The sequence below is a fragment of the Rhineura floridana genome, chromosome 17 (assembly GCF_030035675.1).
Source record: "Rhineura floridana isolate rRhiFlo1 chromosome 17, rRhiFlo1.hap2, whole genome shotgun sequence".
Lineage (NCBI taxonomy): Eukaryota > Metazoa > Chordata > Lepidosauria > Squamata > Rhineuridae > Rhineura > Rhineura floridana.
This window is the reverse complement of record NC_084496.1, coordinates 23,161,563-23,182,707: the sequence shown is the minus strand read 5'-3', so window position 1 is coordinate 23,182,707 and position 21,145 is coordinate 23,161,563. Positions and strand designations below refer to the sequence as shown.

General features: G+C 45.8%; 1 protein-coding gene across 3 annotated transcripts in view; it reads left to right on the top strand.

Annotated features, from left to right (window-relative positions):
- The window catches only part of LOC133371807 (myosin-11), a 115,814-nt gene that overhangs the window by 40,065 nt on the left and 54,604 nt on the right, over positions 1-21,145 (top strand). For 2 of the 3 annotated variants that reach the window (XM_061599639.1, XM_061599641.1), the window contains exons 5-10: positions 6,554-6,656; positions 8,894-8,914; positions 12,092-12,184; positions 13,893-13,956; positions 17,114-17,212; positions 18,743-18,886. In XM_061599639.1, the coding sequence (XP_061455623.1) occupies positions 6,554-6,656; positions 8,894-8,914; positions 12,092-12,184; positions 13,893-13,956; positions 17,114-17,212; positions 18,743-18,886 (524 nt within the window). The remainder of the gene's footprint in view (positions 1-6,553; positions 6,657-8,893; positions 8,915-12,091; positions 12,185-13,892; positions 13,957-17,113; positions 17,213-18,742; positions 18,887-21,145) is intronic. The other variant, XM_061599640.1, reaches the window with a different exon arrangement.

Here is a 21,145-nt window from a genome sequence, read left to right as displayed (position 1 = left end):
CCCCTAGTATGCACATTTTTGTAGGCATTTGTTTGGCTGGAGAACTGCATTGCAAAATTTAGAGAAGTGTGAATGTCGAAGGATAGCTGCATTTCAGTTTGTGAGTTGTTTCAGGAAATGCAAATGATCAATATCTGAATCCCTCCCCCATCCCTCCTCGTCACGATGGCTGTGTGCTGTCTCCAATATTGGGGGAAGGCTCTGAATTCCAGTTGCTGCAGAGCCAAGGTGGAGAGAAAAGGGCAACCCTAATGAACAAGGCAATGGTGCAACTCCTCTATGAGGAAAGGTTACAACTAGGGGTGAAGGATCTGTCAATTTCGGCTCTCATTTTTCCAGACTTCAATTCCATTCTCCACATTTCTGCAGTAATTTGTGGTTTTTCTTTTACGAAAAAGATCTCATGAAAATTCCCCAGCATTTTAGTGCAAATTTCTTCTACTAATGCATTTTTGTATGCAGTTTTGACTAATGCACACATGTTGCAAGCAATTTCTCCCAATATAATGCAGTTGTGTGTGTTATTTTCACATATATCCAGTTTCATTTCCCCCTAATATATGCATTGTTGTAAACAATGGTTGCAGAACTGCATTGCAAAATTTGGAGGATGTCTTAGTACACGAGCCACCAAAAATGGTGAATTGGTACCAAGTGTGCTGAATAAGGTTGAATATGATTTTTTGTAAGATCTACACCTCAAGAGATGGAAAATACGTGGTGATCTTGCAGTTATCACTGTCTTACGTGTTTATTATGATGCTGAATTTGGTTCCCATTCCTCTTCCAACAAATTGCTGTGTAAATAGCCTAGATAGTTTATTGGGCGCTACACCACAAAATATGAGTTTTGATATCCAATATCACACTATCACCAGGAAACTCTACCCTTCGAGATGGATAATCATTCCCTAGGATCAAAGGTGTTGGTTTTGACAAAGCACATCAGTGCTCAATGACCGCAGTTCACAGTTATGAATCAGGGAACTGTAGCTTGCACCGCAAAGTAAGCACTGCGCCGCCCGAAACGACACTTCCACACCACCAGGGGACTGTCCCCTACAGAATGCTGTAGAGTTGAGTCTGACCCACTGCTTTCTTTTTGTGCAAGGCACTGTCAACTACAGCAACTTCACAAAAACCTGCAACCTTCAATATTTTAAATTAACATTTGTTTAATTTCTCCCAGGCATATATGGTCTAACTTGCTTGCAAAATTTGTGCAATTTCTGTCCTGGTTCCTACGCTATATGGTTTTGGTTCTCATATTGTTTCAGAAAACGGTAATTTGATAGATTCGGCTTTAAATGTGAACTGAACTGAGCTTCTCCCCCATCCCTAGTTTAATAACATTTGGGTCTTTTTAGTTTAGAGGAAAGGGAGTAAGAGGAGCCATGTTAGAGGTTTTCAAGATTATAAATGGTGTAGAGAAAGCGTTGAGAGAGACATTTTTCTCCCTTTCTCATAATGCTCGAATTTGTGGAAATCCAATGAAGCTAAATGTTGGAAGATTCAGGACAGACAAAATAAAGGACTTCTTTGCGCAGTGCATAGATATGGAATTCACTTCCACAAGATGTAGTGATGGCCACCAACTTGGATGGCTTTCAAACAGAATTAGACAAATTCAGGGAGAATGTGGCTACTAGCCATGATAGCTGTGAACCCCTTCCAGTAATGGAGGGATGCTGCTTCTGAATACCTGTGCTGTTCTCGCTAGGCTCCTGAGAAGGCAAGAGACTCCCCAGTGTATAACACAAATGAGGGCAACATCAAGGCAGTGTCCAGAGCCAGTCCAAAGCCAGAGTCCACAACAACAAAGGGGTCAGGCAAGAAGCAAGGTCCGAGTAGCTCAAGGTCAAGATCCAAGCAGTCCGAGGGCAAAGCAGGTCAAGAACAAGGCAAGAGGCAGGTCTGGGGTAGTCCATGGTCAGGTCTGGAGCCAACAGGAGATCAGCAGACAGGTCAGCTACAGGGCTCGTGTACAGAGATTGTTCCAGCAGTTCTTCCATCTAGGGATGGGATCCAGTTGTTGGTGACTCCTCAACTGCATTGCATTGAACTGGCAGGCAGTTCAGTTTCAGGTTAGTTGTTTTTCCACTATCCTTTGCTTTTATCATTCCATTTCCCCTCTCCCCCAAAGTGACAAAATTGTCCACAATGTTTTCCTTTCAAAAAGGAAAGGAAAGCCGCTTTCTCTATGCCAGTGCTAACTCCATCTCCTCCTTCCCCTGAATGGTATTAGATCCTTCCTCCCCCCCCCCCCAAGCAAAGACACAGGCTTGTGAGTTTATGGTGCTCAAAGCAAACACACAGGCTAGTCAGGCATGCCAGTTTACGGCTAGCAAAGCAAAGACACAGGCTGCAAAGCAAAAAGCAAGCTAAGAAAAGCAAACAGGTGGCTGCAAAGAGCAGCTGAGCAAAGCCAAAGACGGGCTGCAAAGCAAAGGCACAGACTTGTCAGTTTTTCATCAGCAAAGCAAAGTTTGATTTTTTCTTTTTTAACCTGGTGTCAGAAAAAGCCAGGGAAACTCACAACATTCAGGACTGGTCCGCAGAGAATGCAAACCTGCAGACTATTAGGAAACCTGGTGCCAAGTTTGATTTTATTATTTATTTATTATTTATTGGATTTATATTCTGCCCTTCCTCCCAGTAGGATCCCGGGGCAGCAAACAAAAGCACTAAAAACACTTTAAACATAATAAAAACAGACTTTAAAATATATTAAAACAAAAGTCTTTAAAACATTTTTTTTAAAAGCTTTAAAAACATCTTTTTTTTAAAAAAAAAGACAAGGTTTGAAAACATCTTAAAAAGCAATTCCAATACAGACGCAGACTGGGATAAGGTCTCAACTTAAAAGGATTGTTGAAAGAGGAAGGTCTTCAGTAGGCACCTAAAAGATAATATTTAATATTTAAGGGGAGGGAATTCAAAGGACCGGTGCCACAACATTAAAGGTCCACTTCCTATGTTGTGCAGAACGGACCTCCTGATAAGGTGGTATCTGCAGGAGGCCCTCACCTGCAGAGCGCAGATATTGACTTGGTTAACAAGGGATAACAAGGTCTTTCAGGTATCCTTGTCCCAAGCTGTTAGGACCAAGCTGTATAGGACTTTATACACCAAAACTAGAACCTTGAACTTAGCCTGGTAGCTAATAGGTAGCCAGTGCAATGCTTTCAGCAGTGGGGTGACATGTTGGCCATACCCTGCCCCAGTGAGCAGTAGCTCCATTGCATTTTGCACCAGCTGCAGCTTCCGGACCAATGTCAAGGGTAGCCCCACATAGAGTGCATTACAGTAATCCAGCCTGGAGGTTACCAGTGTATGGACAACAGTGGTCAGGCTATCCCAGTCCAGAAACAGCTGCAGCTGTCTTACCAGCCAAAGCAGGTAGAAGGCACTCCTAGCTACTGAGGTCCAAGAACAGAGCCGCCTGATCTTCCTTTGATGGGGACTTCCTGAATGAGGACTCCCCCAGCTGGCATCTGACAATACCAGTTGCCGGGGATCCAAATTTGGAGAGGCGCTGTTGCACTCATGCCCTGTTTGCAGGCTTCCCAGAGGCATCTCCCTGGCCAGGGTGAGAACAGGATGCTGGACTAGATGGGCCCTTGATCTGACCCAGCAGGACCTTTCTTATGATGTTCACAAATGAATGTTATGTTGTATATAAAGAAGGTACTTTCATCCTATTCCGCAACTGGGTGCCAATTTATTTATTTGTCTGTTATTAGATTTCTATCCCGCCCTTCCTCCCAGTAGGAGCCCAAATGTATGGGTGGATGTATTTATTTATTACATTGATATCCCATCTTTCCTCCAAGGAGCTCAAAGGGATATACAGACATGGTTCTGTCTCCCTCCCGATTTTATCCTCGCAACAACCCTGTGAGGTAGGTTAGGCTGAGAGACAGTGACTGGCTGAGGTCACCCAGTGAGCTTCATGGCCCACTGGGGATTTGAACCCTGGTCTCCCAGGTCCCAGTCCGACACTCTAACCACTACACCACACTGTTTCTGGGTGAGCTGAACTTCTAGTGTTGTGGGAGAAGAAGAAACTGCCTGTTCAGTCTCTCCACTCTGTTCCTACTGCCCACCCCTTTTATTTGCTTTCTTTCTGCACCCCTGAAACGAGCTGGCAATCACAGCATTAGTGCCTGGTAGATCTCCTTTGTTATCTGAAATAATGAAACACCCTAGAAAGAAACAGGTCTCTGGCCTTTTAAGGTTAGCGCCATCCCAAGGAACACTCCTACCTTCCTTGTTCTGGGTGTGCGTGTGTCACATACCCATTTGTCAATGGGTCCGCATTTCGGAAAAGGCGCCTCCTAATTAGGAAAAGGAACTGAGCCGCTGCAAAGCCAGTGGAACAGTGCCAAGATCAAAGGAACCAAAGACAGATCTGCTCTTAACTCTTTTCTTGTCTTCCCTCCCTTTTTACAAGGAAAATGTATTAGATCTCTTTGCACCCTCTGAGCTTGCTTTCTGGATGTGTTTATGTCAGCCTCCAGTTCCTGCCGTGGGGGACAGGACAGTAGCTCAGTGGCAGAACATCTGCCTTGCATGAATAGGGTCCCAGATTCAAGCGCTGACATCTCCCAGTAGAGCTAGGAGAATCCCCTGCTAGAAACTATGGAAAGCTGCTGCCAGTCAGTGTAGGTAGTACTGAGTTAGAGGGACCAAGGGCTTGACTTGGAATAAAGCATGCCCCATGTTCCTATCTGAGGACCAGGGTTAGCTCAGTGGTTGGCATTGGCTTTGCATGCAGGAGGTCCCAGGTTCAGTCCCCAACATCCCCAGGTAGGAATTTGAGAGATTCCTATCTGAAACCCTTGAGAGATGCTGCTTGTCAGTGTAGACAGTACTGAGCTAGATGGACCAATGGTCTGACTCTGTATGAGGTAGCTCGCCCAAACCTTTGCGTAGAGTTCAAGAGATGGCTGAAGCCCAGGAAGAGCCAGCCATTTGCCAAGGGGCTAAGGTGGTTACCTAACCCATCTAAGGAAGGACCATGAAGAAGGTCCCAGGTTCAATCCCTAGCATCTTTAGGTAAGGCTGGGAAAGACTCAGCCTGCAGATCTGCTGCCAGTCAGTGCAGTTAATAGCATACTAGATCGACCAATGGTCTGACTCAGTATAAGGTACCTTCCTATGTTCTGTAGCAGTACAGTTTGTAGCTGAGAAAGTTGGCCCACATTAAGCTAAGAAGTTAGACTGGGGTGTCTTGGACTACAGTACCCCTCATCCTTGACTGTTGGCCATGCTGGTTGGAACTTGGGACTGATGGGAGTTGTAGTCCACAACATCTGGAGGGCACCACATTGGCTACCCCTGAGCTAGACCATGACTAGCAGGAGGTGAATCCAGAAATGATTTCTCGTTCATCCATGAGAGTTTGGAAGCTAGACTCCATAACTGGGACTGTGGGGTGGTGGCTGTAGATTTTGCATGTCCATCTTGCTGCTTCCTGTGATGATGCGAGTTCAAGAGACAGTTTGGAGATAACGTGAAATAATATTTATATGTTTAAAGCCCAAACGCTCAGCTATGGATGTTTCCAAACCCTTGGATGGCATCCCAGACGAATTTGGTAGTGCGTCTGCAAGACCTAAATTTTGTGTTACTATTTTAAGGCTCGGTTACGCACTCCTGTGATATTCATCTCTCTCTTTGTGCTCTATTTCCTCACCCCACAATATTTTTAAAGGTGTGAGTTCAAGACTTGGAAACAAGGCCAAAAGCGCTTGAATTCGTAGGGGCTCGGACTCCTCTCGGTTTAATCTTGGACAAGTGGTGGGAGATATAAACCAGGGGTGGGCAGATGGGATTTCGATTGCTAAATGATTTGAGAAAGAAGACTCTCTACAGCAGGGGTGGGGAACCTGAGGGCCGCATTCCCTTCTGGGTAACCTTCCAGGGGCCAGATGCCGGTGGTGGACGGGGTCAGAGGCAAAAATGGGCGGAACAATGAATGTGAATTTTACCCTTGTACCATTTCTACCCACACTCACACATGCCTCTCCGCCCTCTATCCAAGCAGGCAAGAGGCTTTCTCAGAGATCACGGACACATTCCAGCCAGTCCACTTAAGGAGGGGTGTGGCCTGGGGAGAGAAGGCGTGGCTGGGGAGGGGTGTGGCCTAGGGAGAATCCCAAGGGGCTGATAATGAGGCCTGGAGGGCCACATTTGTCCCCCTGAGCTTGAGGTGCCCCACTAAGGGATCTGGGATTATTTGTTGCTGAATCTTGCATTTAGAGTTTGTATGATGCAGTGTCGGCTCTTGGAGGCAGAGCGAAAAGGCCATTGTGTAAATGCATGGAGGATGTTTCCTCTCACGCTTCTGCAGGGGGCAGCCGAGGTCAGAGTGGGTTTCATCTCGGCTGGGCCCCTCTCCCTGCCTCCATCTCTCTCTCCTTCTCTCCTTTGGACGAGGCATGTGGAAACCGGGCAGCCTTCAGCTCATAGTACCCTATTCCTATATTGTAGAGGCAAAATGTAACAACATTCTGCACGCGCACACCAGTTTCTCTCTGTTTCTCCGTAGAGGGGAGTCTGGCGCTGGGAAAACAGAAAACACCAAGAAAGTCATTCAGTACTTGGCTGTCGTGGCCTCTTCTCACAAGGGCAAGAAAGACACCAGCATCACGGTAAGTGGTTCCAGTGTCACCTCTCTGGAGCCACCTCTTCTCCCCCCCAACCCCCCCCAAAATGATGTGCACATTTCCTAGGGCAACATCTGGATGGCCTTTAGTGGACGCTCGTGTCTGGAGCAGGCAGGCTGCTTCACAGCTCCAACTGTTCGCTGCTTTCCTTGCCAAATAGCTGACATATTATTGAGCGGGCGCAGTTATGTCACAACTCCTGTGTTTATGGAAAAAAGGGCTCTTTGTTTGACATCCCCTCCTGAAGTGCAAGCGGGAGGAGATGAGTGCATAGCTTTCCATATGTGGCTCCTCTGCTGGGGAATCACAGTGCCTGGGGAATTGGCAAGGCATTGAATGTCCCTTCCCAACATATGGGGAACCTGAGTGGCGCAGCACGGGTGTACCTGTACCTGAGTGGCGCAGCACGGGTGCTGTGTTCACAAGTTCTCAGGTCCAGCCCCTGGCATCTCTTGTCAAAAGCGAGTTAGGCGGTAGGTCAGGCGTGGGGAACTGGTGGCCCTCCAGATGCTGCTGGACTACAACTCCCGTCGGCCCTGGCAAGCATGGCCAGTGGTCAGGGATGATGGGAGTTTTTAGTCCAGCAACATCTGGAGGGCCCGAGTTCCCTACACCTGCAGTAGGTGATGGACAAAGCCATTATCTGCCTGAGACCCTGCAGCCGGTATGATTAGATAGTGCGGAGCCAGATGGAGCGGCTGTCTGTTCAGTATGCTTCTCTTCATTGCCCATACGTGATTTTGTACTGGGGGTGCAGATCAGTGATAGAGTGCATGCTTTGCACAGGGTTCCATTCTCCAGAATCTCCAGGCAGAGGGAATTTAGGCAGCAGCAGTTGAAGGGAAAGCCCCTTCTCTGCCTGAGAGCTGCTGCCAATCAGTGTAGGCAGTGATGGGCTCGATGAACTGACTCTTGGGGGCTTCTCAGCTTTTTAACAGGGCGGGGGCTGTCCTGTCCAGAATTTCTAAGGCAGTGCTAGCACTTGAGCCTGTCTGGGCAGGATCTCTTCCTTCTCATTCTGAATATGTGTGGTTTGGTTGTCTTTGGGCTGTAGGGAAGGAAAGGTATGCTGTACACGCTGAGAGGCACTCTCCTTTGGCTCGCGCTGTGTGTGCTCAGTAGCCTTCTCCGTTATCTCAGGGAAGGGGCCTGGAACTAAGAACATGGCATTTTGTCTTTCTCCAGCACATTCCTCCCCCTTTAGTGAATAGGGTAGAAACCGACGTGGAGAGGTGCATTGGAGAATTGTGCCAGCCAATGAGTGCGGGTATGACGCCTGCACATTAGGGCGAGGATCCAAAGAGATCCATCTGTGTGGAGCTGTGCGCTGCTGCATCTATCCACTAAGGAAAAATCTTGCAAAAATGGGTAAACTTTGCAGGCAAGGACATCTGCCTTTGCTTAGGTTCATGCAGGGGAACCTATGGGTGAGAGCCAATGCTAGCCCTACTCAGAGCAGACCCACTGGAAATAATGGGCATGGCTAACTTAGGTGTATTTATTTCAGTGGGTCTACTCTGAGTAAAACCTACTTGGGTACAACCCTCTGTCTTCATGGGAATCAGGGATACTTGGGATTCTGCAGTGCCCAGATACCAACAAAAACTAGGTATGTGTTTAACGCAGGCGGGGGAATAGGTGAAAATGTGCATCTCCAGCATTATTTAAAACAACGGGCTGCTGGGGGGAAGGCCTGGATTATGGAGGGGACATTTCCCAGGGCAAGCTGTACTGTGAGATGTTAAGCTACACAAACACAGAGGGCTTCATGTGAAGGTTAGGGCCTGTTTAACAAAGCACAAATGTTCCTGTTTAACAAAAAAAAAAGAACACGATGATGAAGCTGTGTTTGGGAGAGAAGATGGCTTTAGGTAAACGTGGCACAAAAAGAAGCTCCTGTAGACATACCCCTGGATGTCGAGCAAGATCTCCTTACCTTTCAATCACCTGTCTTTTTCCCCACAGCAAACATTTATTTGTTTAGGTCTAGGTCATAATCTAACCCTACCAGTGCAAATCCACAGGTTGGTCCTTTTGGCTTAATGATCCTGGAGGAGTTGTGTCCTGTGCGTGTGTATCTACAACATGCATGCAGACGGATACCTACCGATACGTACATATATATTGTGAATCAAGGTGGAAGCACCTTTTTTAAAAAGTCTTTCAGGATGTGACAGAAATGATACTGACAACTGTTTTATTGCCATGTTATTTGACTGCAGCAAGGTCCATCTTTTGCTTACGTGAGTAACCTGGATTACTTGATGTGTGTATGTGTGTGTGTGTGTGTGTGTAGGCACGGAGTGTAGATCTGCATGCTATTGTTGCACCCCACCCTCTTGAAGAAATCACCAAACGGTACTGTGTGGTGGGATCCCTAGTATCACACGACCCAGAGCAACAATAGCACCAAACATTCACACATAGGATCTCCTAATGTCTTGGTCTCAAATGCACCATCATGGAAGTAAGCAGTCCTGATTTCAGCAGGTCTTGCTTCCAGACAAGTGTGTTTCGGATCGCAGTCTTCGCCATTGCCAAAGGTGAGAACTGAGGCTTATGACGGTTGTTCTTTCAAACAGCATCGCTCAGTTTTGCATGCTGGATTTTTCCCTTTTTCCAGTGAGTCTTGGAAGGGCAAAAGGGTAGCCTGAACATGTGGCCAGAAGTGTTTTTTGAAAGAGAGCAACCCCAAGAGAAAGAGAGAGATGCTTCAAACTGGACTGTTCATTTAAGAGTGTCTTACTGCCCATTGATCACTGTGTGCAATAGTTGATTGACAGCATCCGGTCTGTTTGCACGCTGCTCATTTTTGACATTGCTTGCTATCCTGTGCTGCACCTGCAACAAACCTGCATGCCTTCAAACTGGCTAAGTATATAAGTTCTTATGTGAAAGCATTAAGCTTGAACCTTCAGCTATATATATATGTGTGTGTGTATATAAAATACAGACTTGGCAGTTTGCCACAGCACTAGGGACCAGGTATGGAGGGGAGAGCGTAGCTTAATGAGAAATGGCAGAGACTGAGGCTGCACGCACTCCTACACGTTTAAAGCACATGACTTCCCCCAAAGAATCTTGGGAACTGCTGCTTGTTAAAGCTGCTGCTGCAAATTGTAGCTCTATGAGATGTAAACTACAGCTCCCAGGATTCTTTGGGGGAACTCATGTGCTTTAAATGTGTTTTAAATGTAAGGTGTGTACACATCCTAAATCACTGGTCTGTAATGTTTTGGAGGCTACAATAATCTTGAAATCTGAAGCATAAGAATTTCCTGGATCTCTGGCCTTTTTAACCACGGGTCTGAATGAAGAAAAGAATGGTCTGTGTAAGGCTGAACTTCAAGAGCAGCCGTTGCGAAGCTGGTGCCCTCCAGCTGTTTACAACTCCCAACAGCCCCAGCAAGCATGACCGCTGGAGGGCACCAGGTTCATCCAGCATGGCAGCCCGTGTGCTGATGCATTGATGCCCCTGCCATCATCTTGGGTGATTGGAGTCATGTGTGTGCAGTTTGCTGATGCTGTGATGCAAGAGGTGGTGCGACTTGGGGTATTTAAGCGCTCCTTGGCTCATCAAGAATGTTGAATGCTCCGTTGTGGTTCAATATTCCATCAACTCTTGACAGTGTTAGATGTTACCAGAGCAATGGGGAGAGCCTGCCCCACCTCTCTTCCTTGCGAGGTCTAGCCTGATGCCACGTGTGAGATGATGTCATTGCCCTCTCTGTCCCTTTCCCTGCTGACATTCAGGGATGCCATGTGAGATGGGGATGATGCAGTGCACAATGCAATGATGTCATGCCTTGGGTCATGTTAAACCAGCTGTTATAAGGACAAAGAGTTCTCCCCAGATTGATGGGGCTGTGAGACTGGTAGTTTCTAAAAGCTATGAAACTTTGCAGTCATAGCTTCCCACTACCACCCTAATCTCTTGGACATAAGGAGGTTTGTTGTGGAAAGATTGGAATAAAAGTCCAGGAAGCAGATGCCGGTTGAGTCGCAGCTGGATTGGATAGCTGCAAAGTCTAAAGTTACTAGTGCATACAAGCACGCACAATTGGCCTGGCAATAAAGAATCGAAACTTAGCTATTTGTGGCATACTGACACTTTGAAAGAAAGAAAAAAGAAACGACTATCTTCCAGTTTGCAAAGGTTGTCTATCTGGTTACCTGGAACTGGTTGTTAATCGCCACAGGCGATCAGCGGAGTGGCTATTTACAAGCCTGACGTATTTGGTGGAAAGACTCGTCGCCAATTCTCCACCTTCCTTGTTGATCTAAATCCGTTTGCGAGCATCAGCTATTGCTTTCAGAGCATGTTTAATTAGTGTTCTCCTTGATGTATTGCATGGCTTGCGTGTGTGTTCATCATCATCAGTGTGCATTTGCATGGGGGGAGATGGGGGGATCGTGATCTTTAAAAATAAATCAGGCCTTGTCATATCCAGCCTTTTAAAAGCCCTGCATTTAACAAGATTAATAGATGCGGTGTAATCTGCTTTGTGCTGCTTGGTATAAATGATTACTTTTTTGGCCATTTTTTTTTGCCTAATTTGCAGCATTGTTTTCTTGCTAAGTAAATGCTTCAACACTATAGATCCGGGGTGGTGGGGGTAGAGCGGGTTCTTAGCAGGTGGTTCCAAAAATATCATTATCAGCCTCTGACGAGCAGTGAATGCACACTAAAAAAAGAGATGGATTGCCCTTGATTGCAGATGTGTGGGAAAAAAATAGTTTTATTTATTTATTAGATTTATATCCCGCCCTTACTCCCAGGAGGGCGGACTTTTACTTCTTTTATGTAGAATGCAGCAACCCAGCTATATTATCAAAGGGTATAAAAAGGCAAGTCGATGGACACCAGACCAAGCAACAGCTAGGAACAGAACTTCTGTGGGCCATGTTTTCCTCCTTTGCAGACACAATCTCCAAAATGCATGTAGCTTGGAATGTATAAAGCAGGGATGGGGAACTGTGCCGCTCCAGAGGTTCTTCTTGGACTCCATCCCTCACCAGCCCCAGCCAGAATGGCCAATAGCCAGGAATTATGGGAGTTGGAGTCCAGCAATATACGGAGGGCCAGGTATTCCCCATCCTTGATACAGAGGACCAGGTATTCCCCATCCTTGATACAGAGGACCATGTGCCATGTTTTTGGGTTTTTTTAATGCGACAAGGTATATGGATCAGGCACTTTGCGTGCGCTGTACATTCCTGATGGGGTGCACAGATCAAAGAAAAGCCCTGCCCCATGCACATTACGATATGCATTTCCCAAACAGAGATTATGTATCTGCAGGGGGAAAATAGCACCTGGATCTGTCTTGATTTAAGCCTCTGTACGCGGCTGTGTTTGACTGTTTATGGCTGAGTGACTGTCAATGTTCTGAGGATAATGGCATCTGAATCCGTTTTAGGGTGAGCTGGAAAAACAGCTTCTCCAGGCAAACCCCATCCTTGAAGCTTTTGGGAATGCCAAAACCGTGAAGAACGATAACTCCTCCCGATTCGTAAGTGGCCAAGTTTTTAAGGGTGTGTGTGCAGGGGCGTCAGTAGGATTTCCTGGGCCTGGTACACTGTGTGTAGATTGTGGCCCCTACATCCTCCCCATCTATTGGCAAGAAACTGCTGCTTATCTACATATATTATTTATTTATTCTTATTTATACCCCTCTTGAACGTAAAGGCCTGTAAGCGGTTTACAGAAAACATTTAAATTATAAATAAAACAGTTAAAAAAAAGTAATTAAAATATATTTAAAACAATTAAAACAGCTACAAACTAAAAAGATTAAAACAGATCAACATCTATCTGTCTGGATAGGCTTACCTAAACAAAAAATGTTTTAAGCAGGCGCTGAAAGGAATACAAGGAAGGCGCTTGCATGATGTCAAGAGGCAGGGAGTTCCAAAGAGCAGGTGCTGCCATACTAAAAGAGCGATTTCTTACAAGTGAGGAACAAGTATTATGTGGCCTCTGTAGCAGTGCCTATTCTGCAGAGCAAAGGGCTTCAGTGGGCACATGTGGGGTAAGGCAGTCCTGCAAGTAAACTGGTCTTGAGTTATTAAGGGCTTTATATACCAGCAATAACACCTTGAACTTAGCCCAGTAACAAATTGGCAACCAGTGCAGATCTCTCAGCAGAGGTGTTATGTGCAAGGCCGGCGCCAGAGGGCAGCCAGGTTGGGCCCTGGCCGAGGGCCCCAGCAGCCCAGAGGGCCCCAAAGGGCCCCTTCTTAGGGAGGGAGGGTGGCACTACCATTCCATGATCTGTGGCAGCATGGGGTTCTACAACTCGAGCCTGCTGCGGATCACAGAGCGGGAGTTCCCAGGCACCCCCCTAGTGCAAACAGCATGGGTTTCAGTAAGCCCGCACACACGTCCCACCTACCTCTCTCATCAGTGTGAATGCCATGTGCGCTGTGCGCGTGTGCCTGCCATCACCCAAGATGGCAATGGGACCTTCCCTAATGGGCTAAAACCCTCATTGCCATCTTGGTTGATTGCAGGCATGTGCGCTACATGCATGTCATTCGCATGACACAAGTCATACGTGGGGCACTTGGGCGGACTTATTAGCCCTGTGCTGCAAATCTGGCGGGTGTTGGGCTATGGGGCTGTGCACCCAAGGCAGGCTGGTGCCCAGTCATGCCTGCTGCCAGCTCTGGTTATACGCTGGCAGAGTCTCACTCCCATCAACCATCTGGCAGCATTCTGCACTAATTGCAGTTTCTGGTTCAAGTGCAAGCGAAGCTGCAAATGGAGTGCATTGCAGTAATCCCATCCTGAATATCGATATCACCGACATGAACAGTTACTTTGAATTCGCAGTCTTGATTTCAGATGTATTTATTTAACAGATTTTAACAAGGCATTTTACAACAGTTATAAATCGTTCAAAAACCATAATAATATGATTATTACATAACAAGCATGAAACTAACGTTGAAAAGATAAAAGCAGTTAAAAAAAGCCTGTGCAGCTTGACTAAAGGGGGTGGCACCCACAGCACTTACTCAAAATTTCAAATATGCCCACAGGCCCTAAAAATGGTGGTGACCTCTGAGCTGCAACGCCGTGTAGATTCCCTTTCAATTAACCTCCTCCCAATTCCATTCCAGTTGTTAAGTCAGGGAGGTGTGTAAACTTAAACAGCATGCTCAGAGTTAACAAATATTTTGCAAGGCATGCAAGCCATCTCCTCTTCTCACTGACAGGGCAAATTCATCCGCATCAACTTTGATGTAACCGGCTACATCGTTGGAGCGAACATAGAAACCTGTATCCTTTTTGGCACATGGGATGGAATTTGGGAAGGTGATGCTGCAAACGCCTTTGGAGTTGTGCCTAAGAAAGGCGAACATTGCAGAGACTGGGTGGGAAGAGGAGGCAGGAGTCCGCAGGTGGTGGCTGTTTTTAGGATAATTCCAGTGACATAGGCCACATTCGCACCATATATATGTTGCACTATTATTCCACTTTAAACAGTCATGCTTTCCCTCAAAGAATCCTGGGAAGTGTAGCTAGTGAAGGGTGCTGAGAGTTGTGAGGAGACCCCTGTTCCTCTCACAGAGCTACAATTCCCAGAGTTCCCTGGGAGGAGGGACTGATTGTTAAACCACTCTGAGAATTGTACCTCTGTAAGGAGAATAGGAGTCTCCTAACAGCTCTCTGTGAATGTGGCCTTAGTTTGCTGCATTTGCTGTCTTGGTTTTCAGTCACTGGGACTGGGAGGCGGGGAAGAAATTTGATTCAGTTCTGATTGAAAGCCAGTTCTATTAAATTTGCACATACTGAAACACAAAATTCGCACTTTTCTGAATTTTGTGATGTGGTTCTCAAACCAAGCAATGTTTACAATAATGCGTATATTAGGGGAAAGAGTGTGTACAAATGCATTCATTCATGAAAATAACATACAAAAATGTGTATATATGAAGAGAAAGTGCTTGCAAAAATGTGTACATTAGCCAAAACTGCGGACAAAAAGATGTGTTTACTAGGCGAAATTCATTCTAAAATGCTGAAGAATCTGCATGAATTTTCTGTTTTTTTAATAATGCAAATTGCTCTAGAAAGCTGGAGAACTGAATTTAAGATGAGGAACTGAGAGCTGAAATGGATTGTTCTGTCCATTCCCCATTCACACCACACATTTAAAGCGTCTGGTTTCTCCCAAAGAATCCTAGGAAGTGTAGTTTACCCCTCACAGACCTATAGTTCCCAGCACCCTTAACAAACGACCGTTCCCAAGATTCTCTGGGGGAAGCCATGTGCTTTCAACGTATGGTATAGATGTGACCTAAATTTTCTTGGTGGAATCAAAAAGCAAGTTAAGACAGGCCAGAGTGCAGAGGGCTTTGGCCAAGCATCATCTATAGAAACTACCCAGCTTAATTGTAGAGGAGCTGGGAAGAGCTGTAGCTCAGTGTTGTAGAGCGCATGCTTTCAGGGCTGGCGTCCTTGTTTGGCATGGCCGGGCACTTGCCGAGGGCCCACACTCTAATTGGGGGCCCATTGACAAGATTCCCCTGCACCTACCTACCCTCTTCATTGCTTGTTCACCTGCATCTCGCTGTGGTCCAGTGGGTGATGGGCTAGCAAATGGCAGTGGTGGTGAAGAGGAGGAGCTGCCAGTGCCTGCTTGCTCATTGGTTGTGTCTGGCACCAGTGATGAGACATAGGGGGAGGAGCAGTTGGCAACAAAGACAGAGAGAAGAGAGGGGGGCATTCAGAGTGTCTTGCCAAGGGTTCCCCCAAACCTGGAGCCAGCATGTGCAAGAGGGCTCCAGGTGGAATCATTGGCATCTCCAGTAGACCTGGGAAAGACCCCTTTCTGAAATTCTGGGAAGTGCACATTGAGAATGCCCATGTCAGCGATGTAGGCCAAGGACTAAAAGGAAAGGCTGATCTGGAGGTACGTTGTGGCAGGGACTCTTAACAACAGCTCAGTCTGCCCTGAAAACCACATTGCTTAGGCTAGGGATGGACACATCTGTCAAATTTCAGAGTGTAGCCCTCTCAGGCTGAAAACGTTTTTCTACCCCTGCATTACAGAGATTTTGACGTTCCGGCTCTGTTTTGGGAATCTCTGCGGTGCGGTAGAGCAGCTTCGTCCTGGATTTTGCAGGGTGTCCCTACTTACTTCAAACTAAACGAGCTGAAATGTTGCTTTCTCTAAGCTTCGATGTGTTTCCTCCGAGGAAAGCAACATCAACATTTCCAGTAAAGTTTGGATTTTGTGCAAGAGCCGTTGCCAGCAGCTGTTGCCTTTTGCTTTGGATGATGTTTGAGCAAAAGCGCTTTGTTTAAACAAAGAAACAAACAACACAAACTGTTTCATCCTCATAGTCATCCTCTATGTAAATATCACAAAGGCAAATGAGTGAAATCTTTGGCAAACCAATACTTGCAGAACTGGAGATGATCAAGAGGGAATAGCGCGTCTCCCTTGTACAGGAAGGCTCAAGAATTTGGTGGGGAAAGACAGAAAAACGGGGAACATCAGGGGTAAAACTGGTTTACTTTATCGCAGCTAGAAGTGAAGCAGGAAGCCAAGAATGGGACTACTTCACAAGTTTGATAGTTCACCTGTGGAACTCATTGCTACAGGGGATTGTCATAGTCCAAGGGTGGGGATTTTTTTTTCATCCCAAGGGCCACATTCTGTCATGGGGAACCTTCTGGAGGCCACATACCAGTGGTGGGCATGGCCAGAGGCAAGTGTGGGTAGAGCAATGGATATGACTCTTACCTTGGTACAGTAGATTGCATTCCAGCCGTATAAACTCAGATATTTCTAAACACACACACCTCTCCATCCACCATCCTGGCAAGCAAAAGGCTGTTCAAGGACACATCCATGGTAGGCAAAAGTGCTTAAAGAGGCATGAAGTAGAACTGTTCAGAGATCTAGCCTGGGGAAAGTCCTGAAGGCCACATAGCAAGGCCTGGAGGGCTGCATTTGGCCTCCAGGACTCCCGCTCCTCCTGTCATAGACATCCAAGTAAAGGATTTTGCAAAGATCTTGCTAAATTTATGGGGGATTGGTGTTGTGGAGGAGTCATACCATGGGGATAAGCCTCCTGATTCATGTACAGAAGGTTCTAGATTCAGTCTCAGGCATATCAACAGAATTTCAGGTTGTCAGGAATGTCAAAGTCTTTCTCTCTCTCTGGCTTAGATGCTGCCAGTCAGAATATCTTTTTTTATTAAGATAACTTATACCCCACCTTTCCACCATCAGAATAGCACTTAAGGTGGCTAACAAATCATCAACAACGAATAGCACCAATGTAGCACGGTAAAGCAACGATAGGCAATTAAAACTATTTAAAACCTAGACAAGAGACGCTATGGCAATCAATGAAAACATCGGCGTCAGTATTAAAAAACATCAAAGGTTTTGCTTGCTCGCTTGCTTAACAATTGCCGACAGATTTGCTGGAAAAGTCCCGTGCTATTCGGCAAGCCCGAGAGGAGAGGACTTTCCACATATTTTACTATTTGCTTGCTGGAGCCACTGAAGAAATGAAGAGTAAGTAGCTTGCCGTGTTTTGAACTGCTGGGAGGGGACAGGGCTGTAGGTTGGCGAGTGGAGCTTCTGTCTTGTATGCAGAAGGCCCCGGGTTCAATCCCCAGCATCTCCAGGTAAGACTGGAAAGATTCCTCATCTGAAGTCCCAGAGAGCCGCTGCCAGTCACGGTAGACAATACTGAGCTAGATGGACGGCGGGTCTGACTCAGGGTATGGATGAAGGACTGGCTCTTATCCGTGATGGATATATGAGCATCAAAATAATATTTATTTATTTATTATTTGATTTATATCCTACTCTTCCTCCCAGCAGGAGCACAGGCTCATAGGCTACTAATTTGTTTGTCTTTTCCATTTTTTTTTTTTTTTTGCTGTTGAATAAAATATAAAGCACGTAAGATTACAGACAAGGAGTTTTCCAAGGACCGCTTGTGAGCTTCCCATAAGGATCTTTTGGGATACAGGATGCTGAACTAGATGGACCATTGATCTGATCCAGCAGGGCTCCTCTTATCTTCTGTATGGTTAGATCTATGCCTGGCTGTCTGTTTATCATGACAACTAAGAACAAAGCAGTCTACCTCTGAATACCAGATGCTACAGCAGCCTTCCCCAACCCAGTGCTTTTCAGATGTTACTGGCCTACAACTCCCATCATCCCTGCCCATTGGCCATGCTGGCTAGAGCTGATGGGAGTTGGGGTCCAGCAGCATTTGGACGATACCAGGTTTGGGAAGTCTGTGCTAGAAGGTGAACAACAGGAGGGCTCTCGCTGTCATGGGCTGCTGGTGGGTTTCTCATAAGGTAGCCTTTTCCAACTGGTGCTGTCCAAACATTTTGGACTACAACTCCCACCAGCCTTGACCATTGGCCAGGCTGGAAGGGGATAATGGGAATTGTGGTCCAATACCTTTGGAGAGCACCAGGTTGGGAAAGGCTGCCATTGGGTTTTGCTGTTGTCCATCATGAAATTTATTGGGTGGTATTCAACGCTAGCCTTACACAGAGGAGACACACTGAAGTGAATGGACACGACTAATTTAGGTTTGTTCAGTGAGCCTACTCTGAGTAGGACTTAGTTGAATGCAACCCTTTGTTTTCTCAGGGTTGTATCCAACTACTCAGAGTAGACCCATTGAAATTAATGGACCTAAGCCATGTTTGTTAACTTGAATGGGTCTACTCTGAGTAGGAGTGGATACAATCCTCAGTTTATGTTGGGTTGCATCCAATGCTAGTCCGACTCAGAGTAGGCCCATTGAAATAAATGGACATTACAAATTTAAGTTTATTAATTTCAGTGGGTCTACTCTTGAGTAAAATTTAGTTGGATACAATCCTTTCTTTATAAATGTATTTTACTGACTACCTTTTTTGGTTGCAACCCACATAAGGTGGCGTACAGTACTATAATAAAAATATAAATTACACTAAAACACATGCAAGATAAAGTTCCTTTTTACAAAGAGATGTAAGAACTGCATCTTTATAGCACTGGCCAGTCTCAATTTTGCTACTGTTCACTCTCTAGATGAACTGCTGCTTGAAGGTTTCAACAACTATACTTTCCTGTCAAATGGCTACGTGCCCATTCCCTCTCAGCAAGACGATGAAATGTTCCAGGAGACGCTGGAAGCGATGACTATTATGGGCTTCAGTGAAGAAGAGCAAATTGGTAAGAAAAACCAGACATACTTTACACTTTTTTGGTGGGGGGGATGTCCTGGGGAAAAAATGATTTGTCACCCAATGCACACTGAATATTTGAGTGGTGACTGTTGTTTGAAAATTTCATGGTTAATCCTGAGAATGATGCCTTTTTGTCTTGTATTGCATAGAAATAATGGCATTTGGATTCAAGTTTTGCTTGGAATGAATCTTATAGCAAAGCTGACATTGAGAGGGTCGCCCAATTATATAAACTCAATTTCCAGACTTACAGCGTTGCCATAAGATTTGTTTCAAATACCTTTAAGAGAAAAACTTGAGAGAAAGAATTCACCAGAATTATGCTTACAATTTACTGTCTTCTCTATTATGCTTACATCCTGTTTTCACATGTGAAATGTTGGGTGGTCTGTATGTGTGTGTGTGCATTGCATGGTTTGTACAATATGAGAAATAAATTATTTCGACATTGGAGGTCCAGATCAGGGATGAGGAACCTCTGGCCCATGTCTGGGTGAGATCTGCGACTGGAGTTCTGGGCTTCCTCTCAACTCTCAGCTGTTCAGCAGCGAAGGAAACGAGCTTTGATGTTGTGCGTAGTGTACAATTGTAGCTCCTTCCTCTGCAAGAAGGTCTGCTGCAAGAAGCTGAAAGGAGAGGGAAAAATGTGTCAGTAGACTTGTGCTCCTTGACAATATTGAGAAAGTAGTCCATGTAACTGCGCGTATGCATTATCTTGGGATGCAATTGCATTTTGAAGAGCTGTAAGATGGAGCCTCGCAGAGCTTGGAAAAGTTACTTTTTTGAACTACAACTCCCATCAGCCCCAGCCAGCACGGCCAGTGGATTGGGCTGATGGGAGTTGTAGTTCAAAAAAGTAACTTTTCCAAGCTCTTATATGCATTCTTCTTCTGGGAATACTGAGTTCTTTCTGCCCTTTGCACAATCAGGACAGAAAAAAGGTGTTGGAGAGCTTTTAATTTTAAAAAAAAGTTTATGGAGAAAATGGAAGTTGAAACTTGAGTGGAGGTACTAAGAATTAAATATATATATCTATTTCCTTGGGAAATAGCTTTCCCTCTGTGTTAAGGATGCGTGATGAGTGTGGGCCTGGCCTCATCTACTGCTTGAAATACAACCCCCAACAGTTTTCCTCAAGGGTAATATGACCCTAGACCCAAAACAGATCCCTATCCCTGGCCTAGATCAAACTGAGGGCATTGAGTGTAGCAAACAATCACCCCAAATCTGGTATGCACATGGGAGCTGTCATGAGCAACTTCCAACCATGACAAGGGGAAGGCAGCATCTACTCACATGGACGATGTCATATCACAATCTCACAGAACTTTGGACTGGTGGCTTCTGTATGTGAAGAACTAATGTGGTCGATTGTTGTTGGCTGACAAAGAAAGCCCATCCTGGGAGACCTGGGTCCATGTCCCATTTTATGGTTGCTTCGTGTAGGATGGTCCATGGCTCAGTGGTAGGGTGCGTGCTTTGCACCAATTCGATCGCCAGCGTTTCCAGTTAAAGCTGGGTTTAAGAAGTGATTTTAAAGACTTCTCCTGGAGACTGGAGAGGTGCTACCCGTTGGTATTGACTAGGGATGGAAGGATCTGTCCGTTTCGGTTCTCTTAGGTTCTCATTGTTCCAGTCTTAACTTTGGTTCTCCACATTTCTGCAGCAATTTGTCTCTCTCTCTCTCTCTCTGTGTTTAAAAAAATCTTCATGAAAATTCTCCAGCATTTTAGTGAGAATTTCTCATACTAAACATGTTTTTTGTATGCACTTTTGACTCGCGTACACCTTTTTGCAAGCAGTTCCTCCTAATGTAATGCAGTTGTGTATGTTGTTTTCGCCAGTATGTATATTTTCATGCACACTTTCCCCTAATATAGGCATTTTTGCAAACATTGCTTAGTTAAGCTTATTGCTTAGTTAAGCTTAGTTAAGCGCATAGTTAAACTATGGCATTTGCTCCCAGAAGACGCAGGAATGGCCACCAGCTTGAATGGCTTTAAAAGAAGATTAGACAAATTCATGGAGGACAGGGCTATCAATGGCTACTAGCCATGATGGCTGTGCTGTGCCACCCTAGTCAGAGGCAGCATGCTTCTGAAAACCAGTTGCTGGAAGCCTCAGGAGGGGAGTGTGTTCTTGCACTCGGGTCCTGCTTGCGGGCTTCCCCCGGGCACCTGGTTGGCCACTGTGAGAACAGGATGCTGGACTAGATGGGCCACTGGCCTGATCCGGCAGGCGCTTC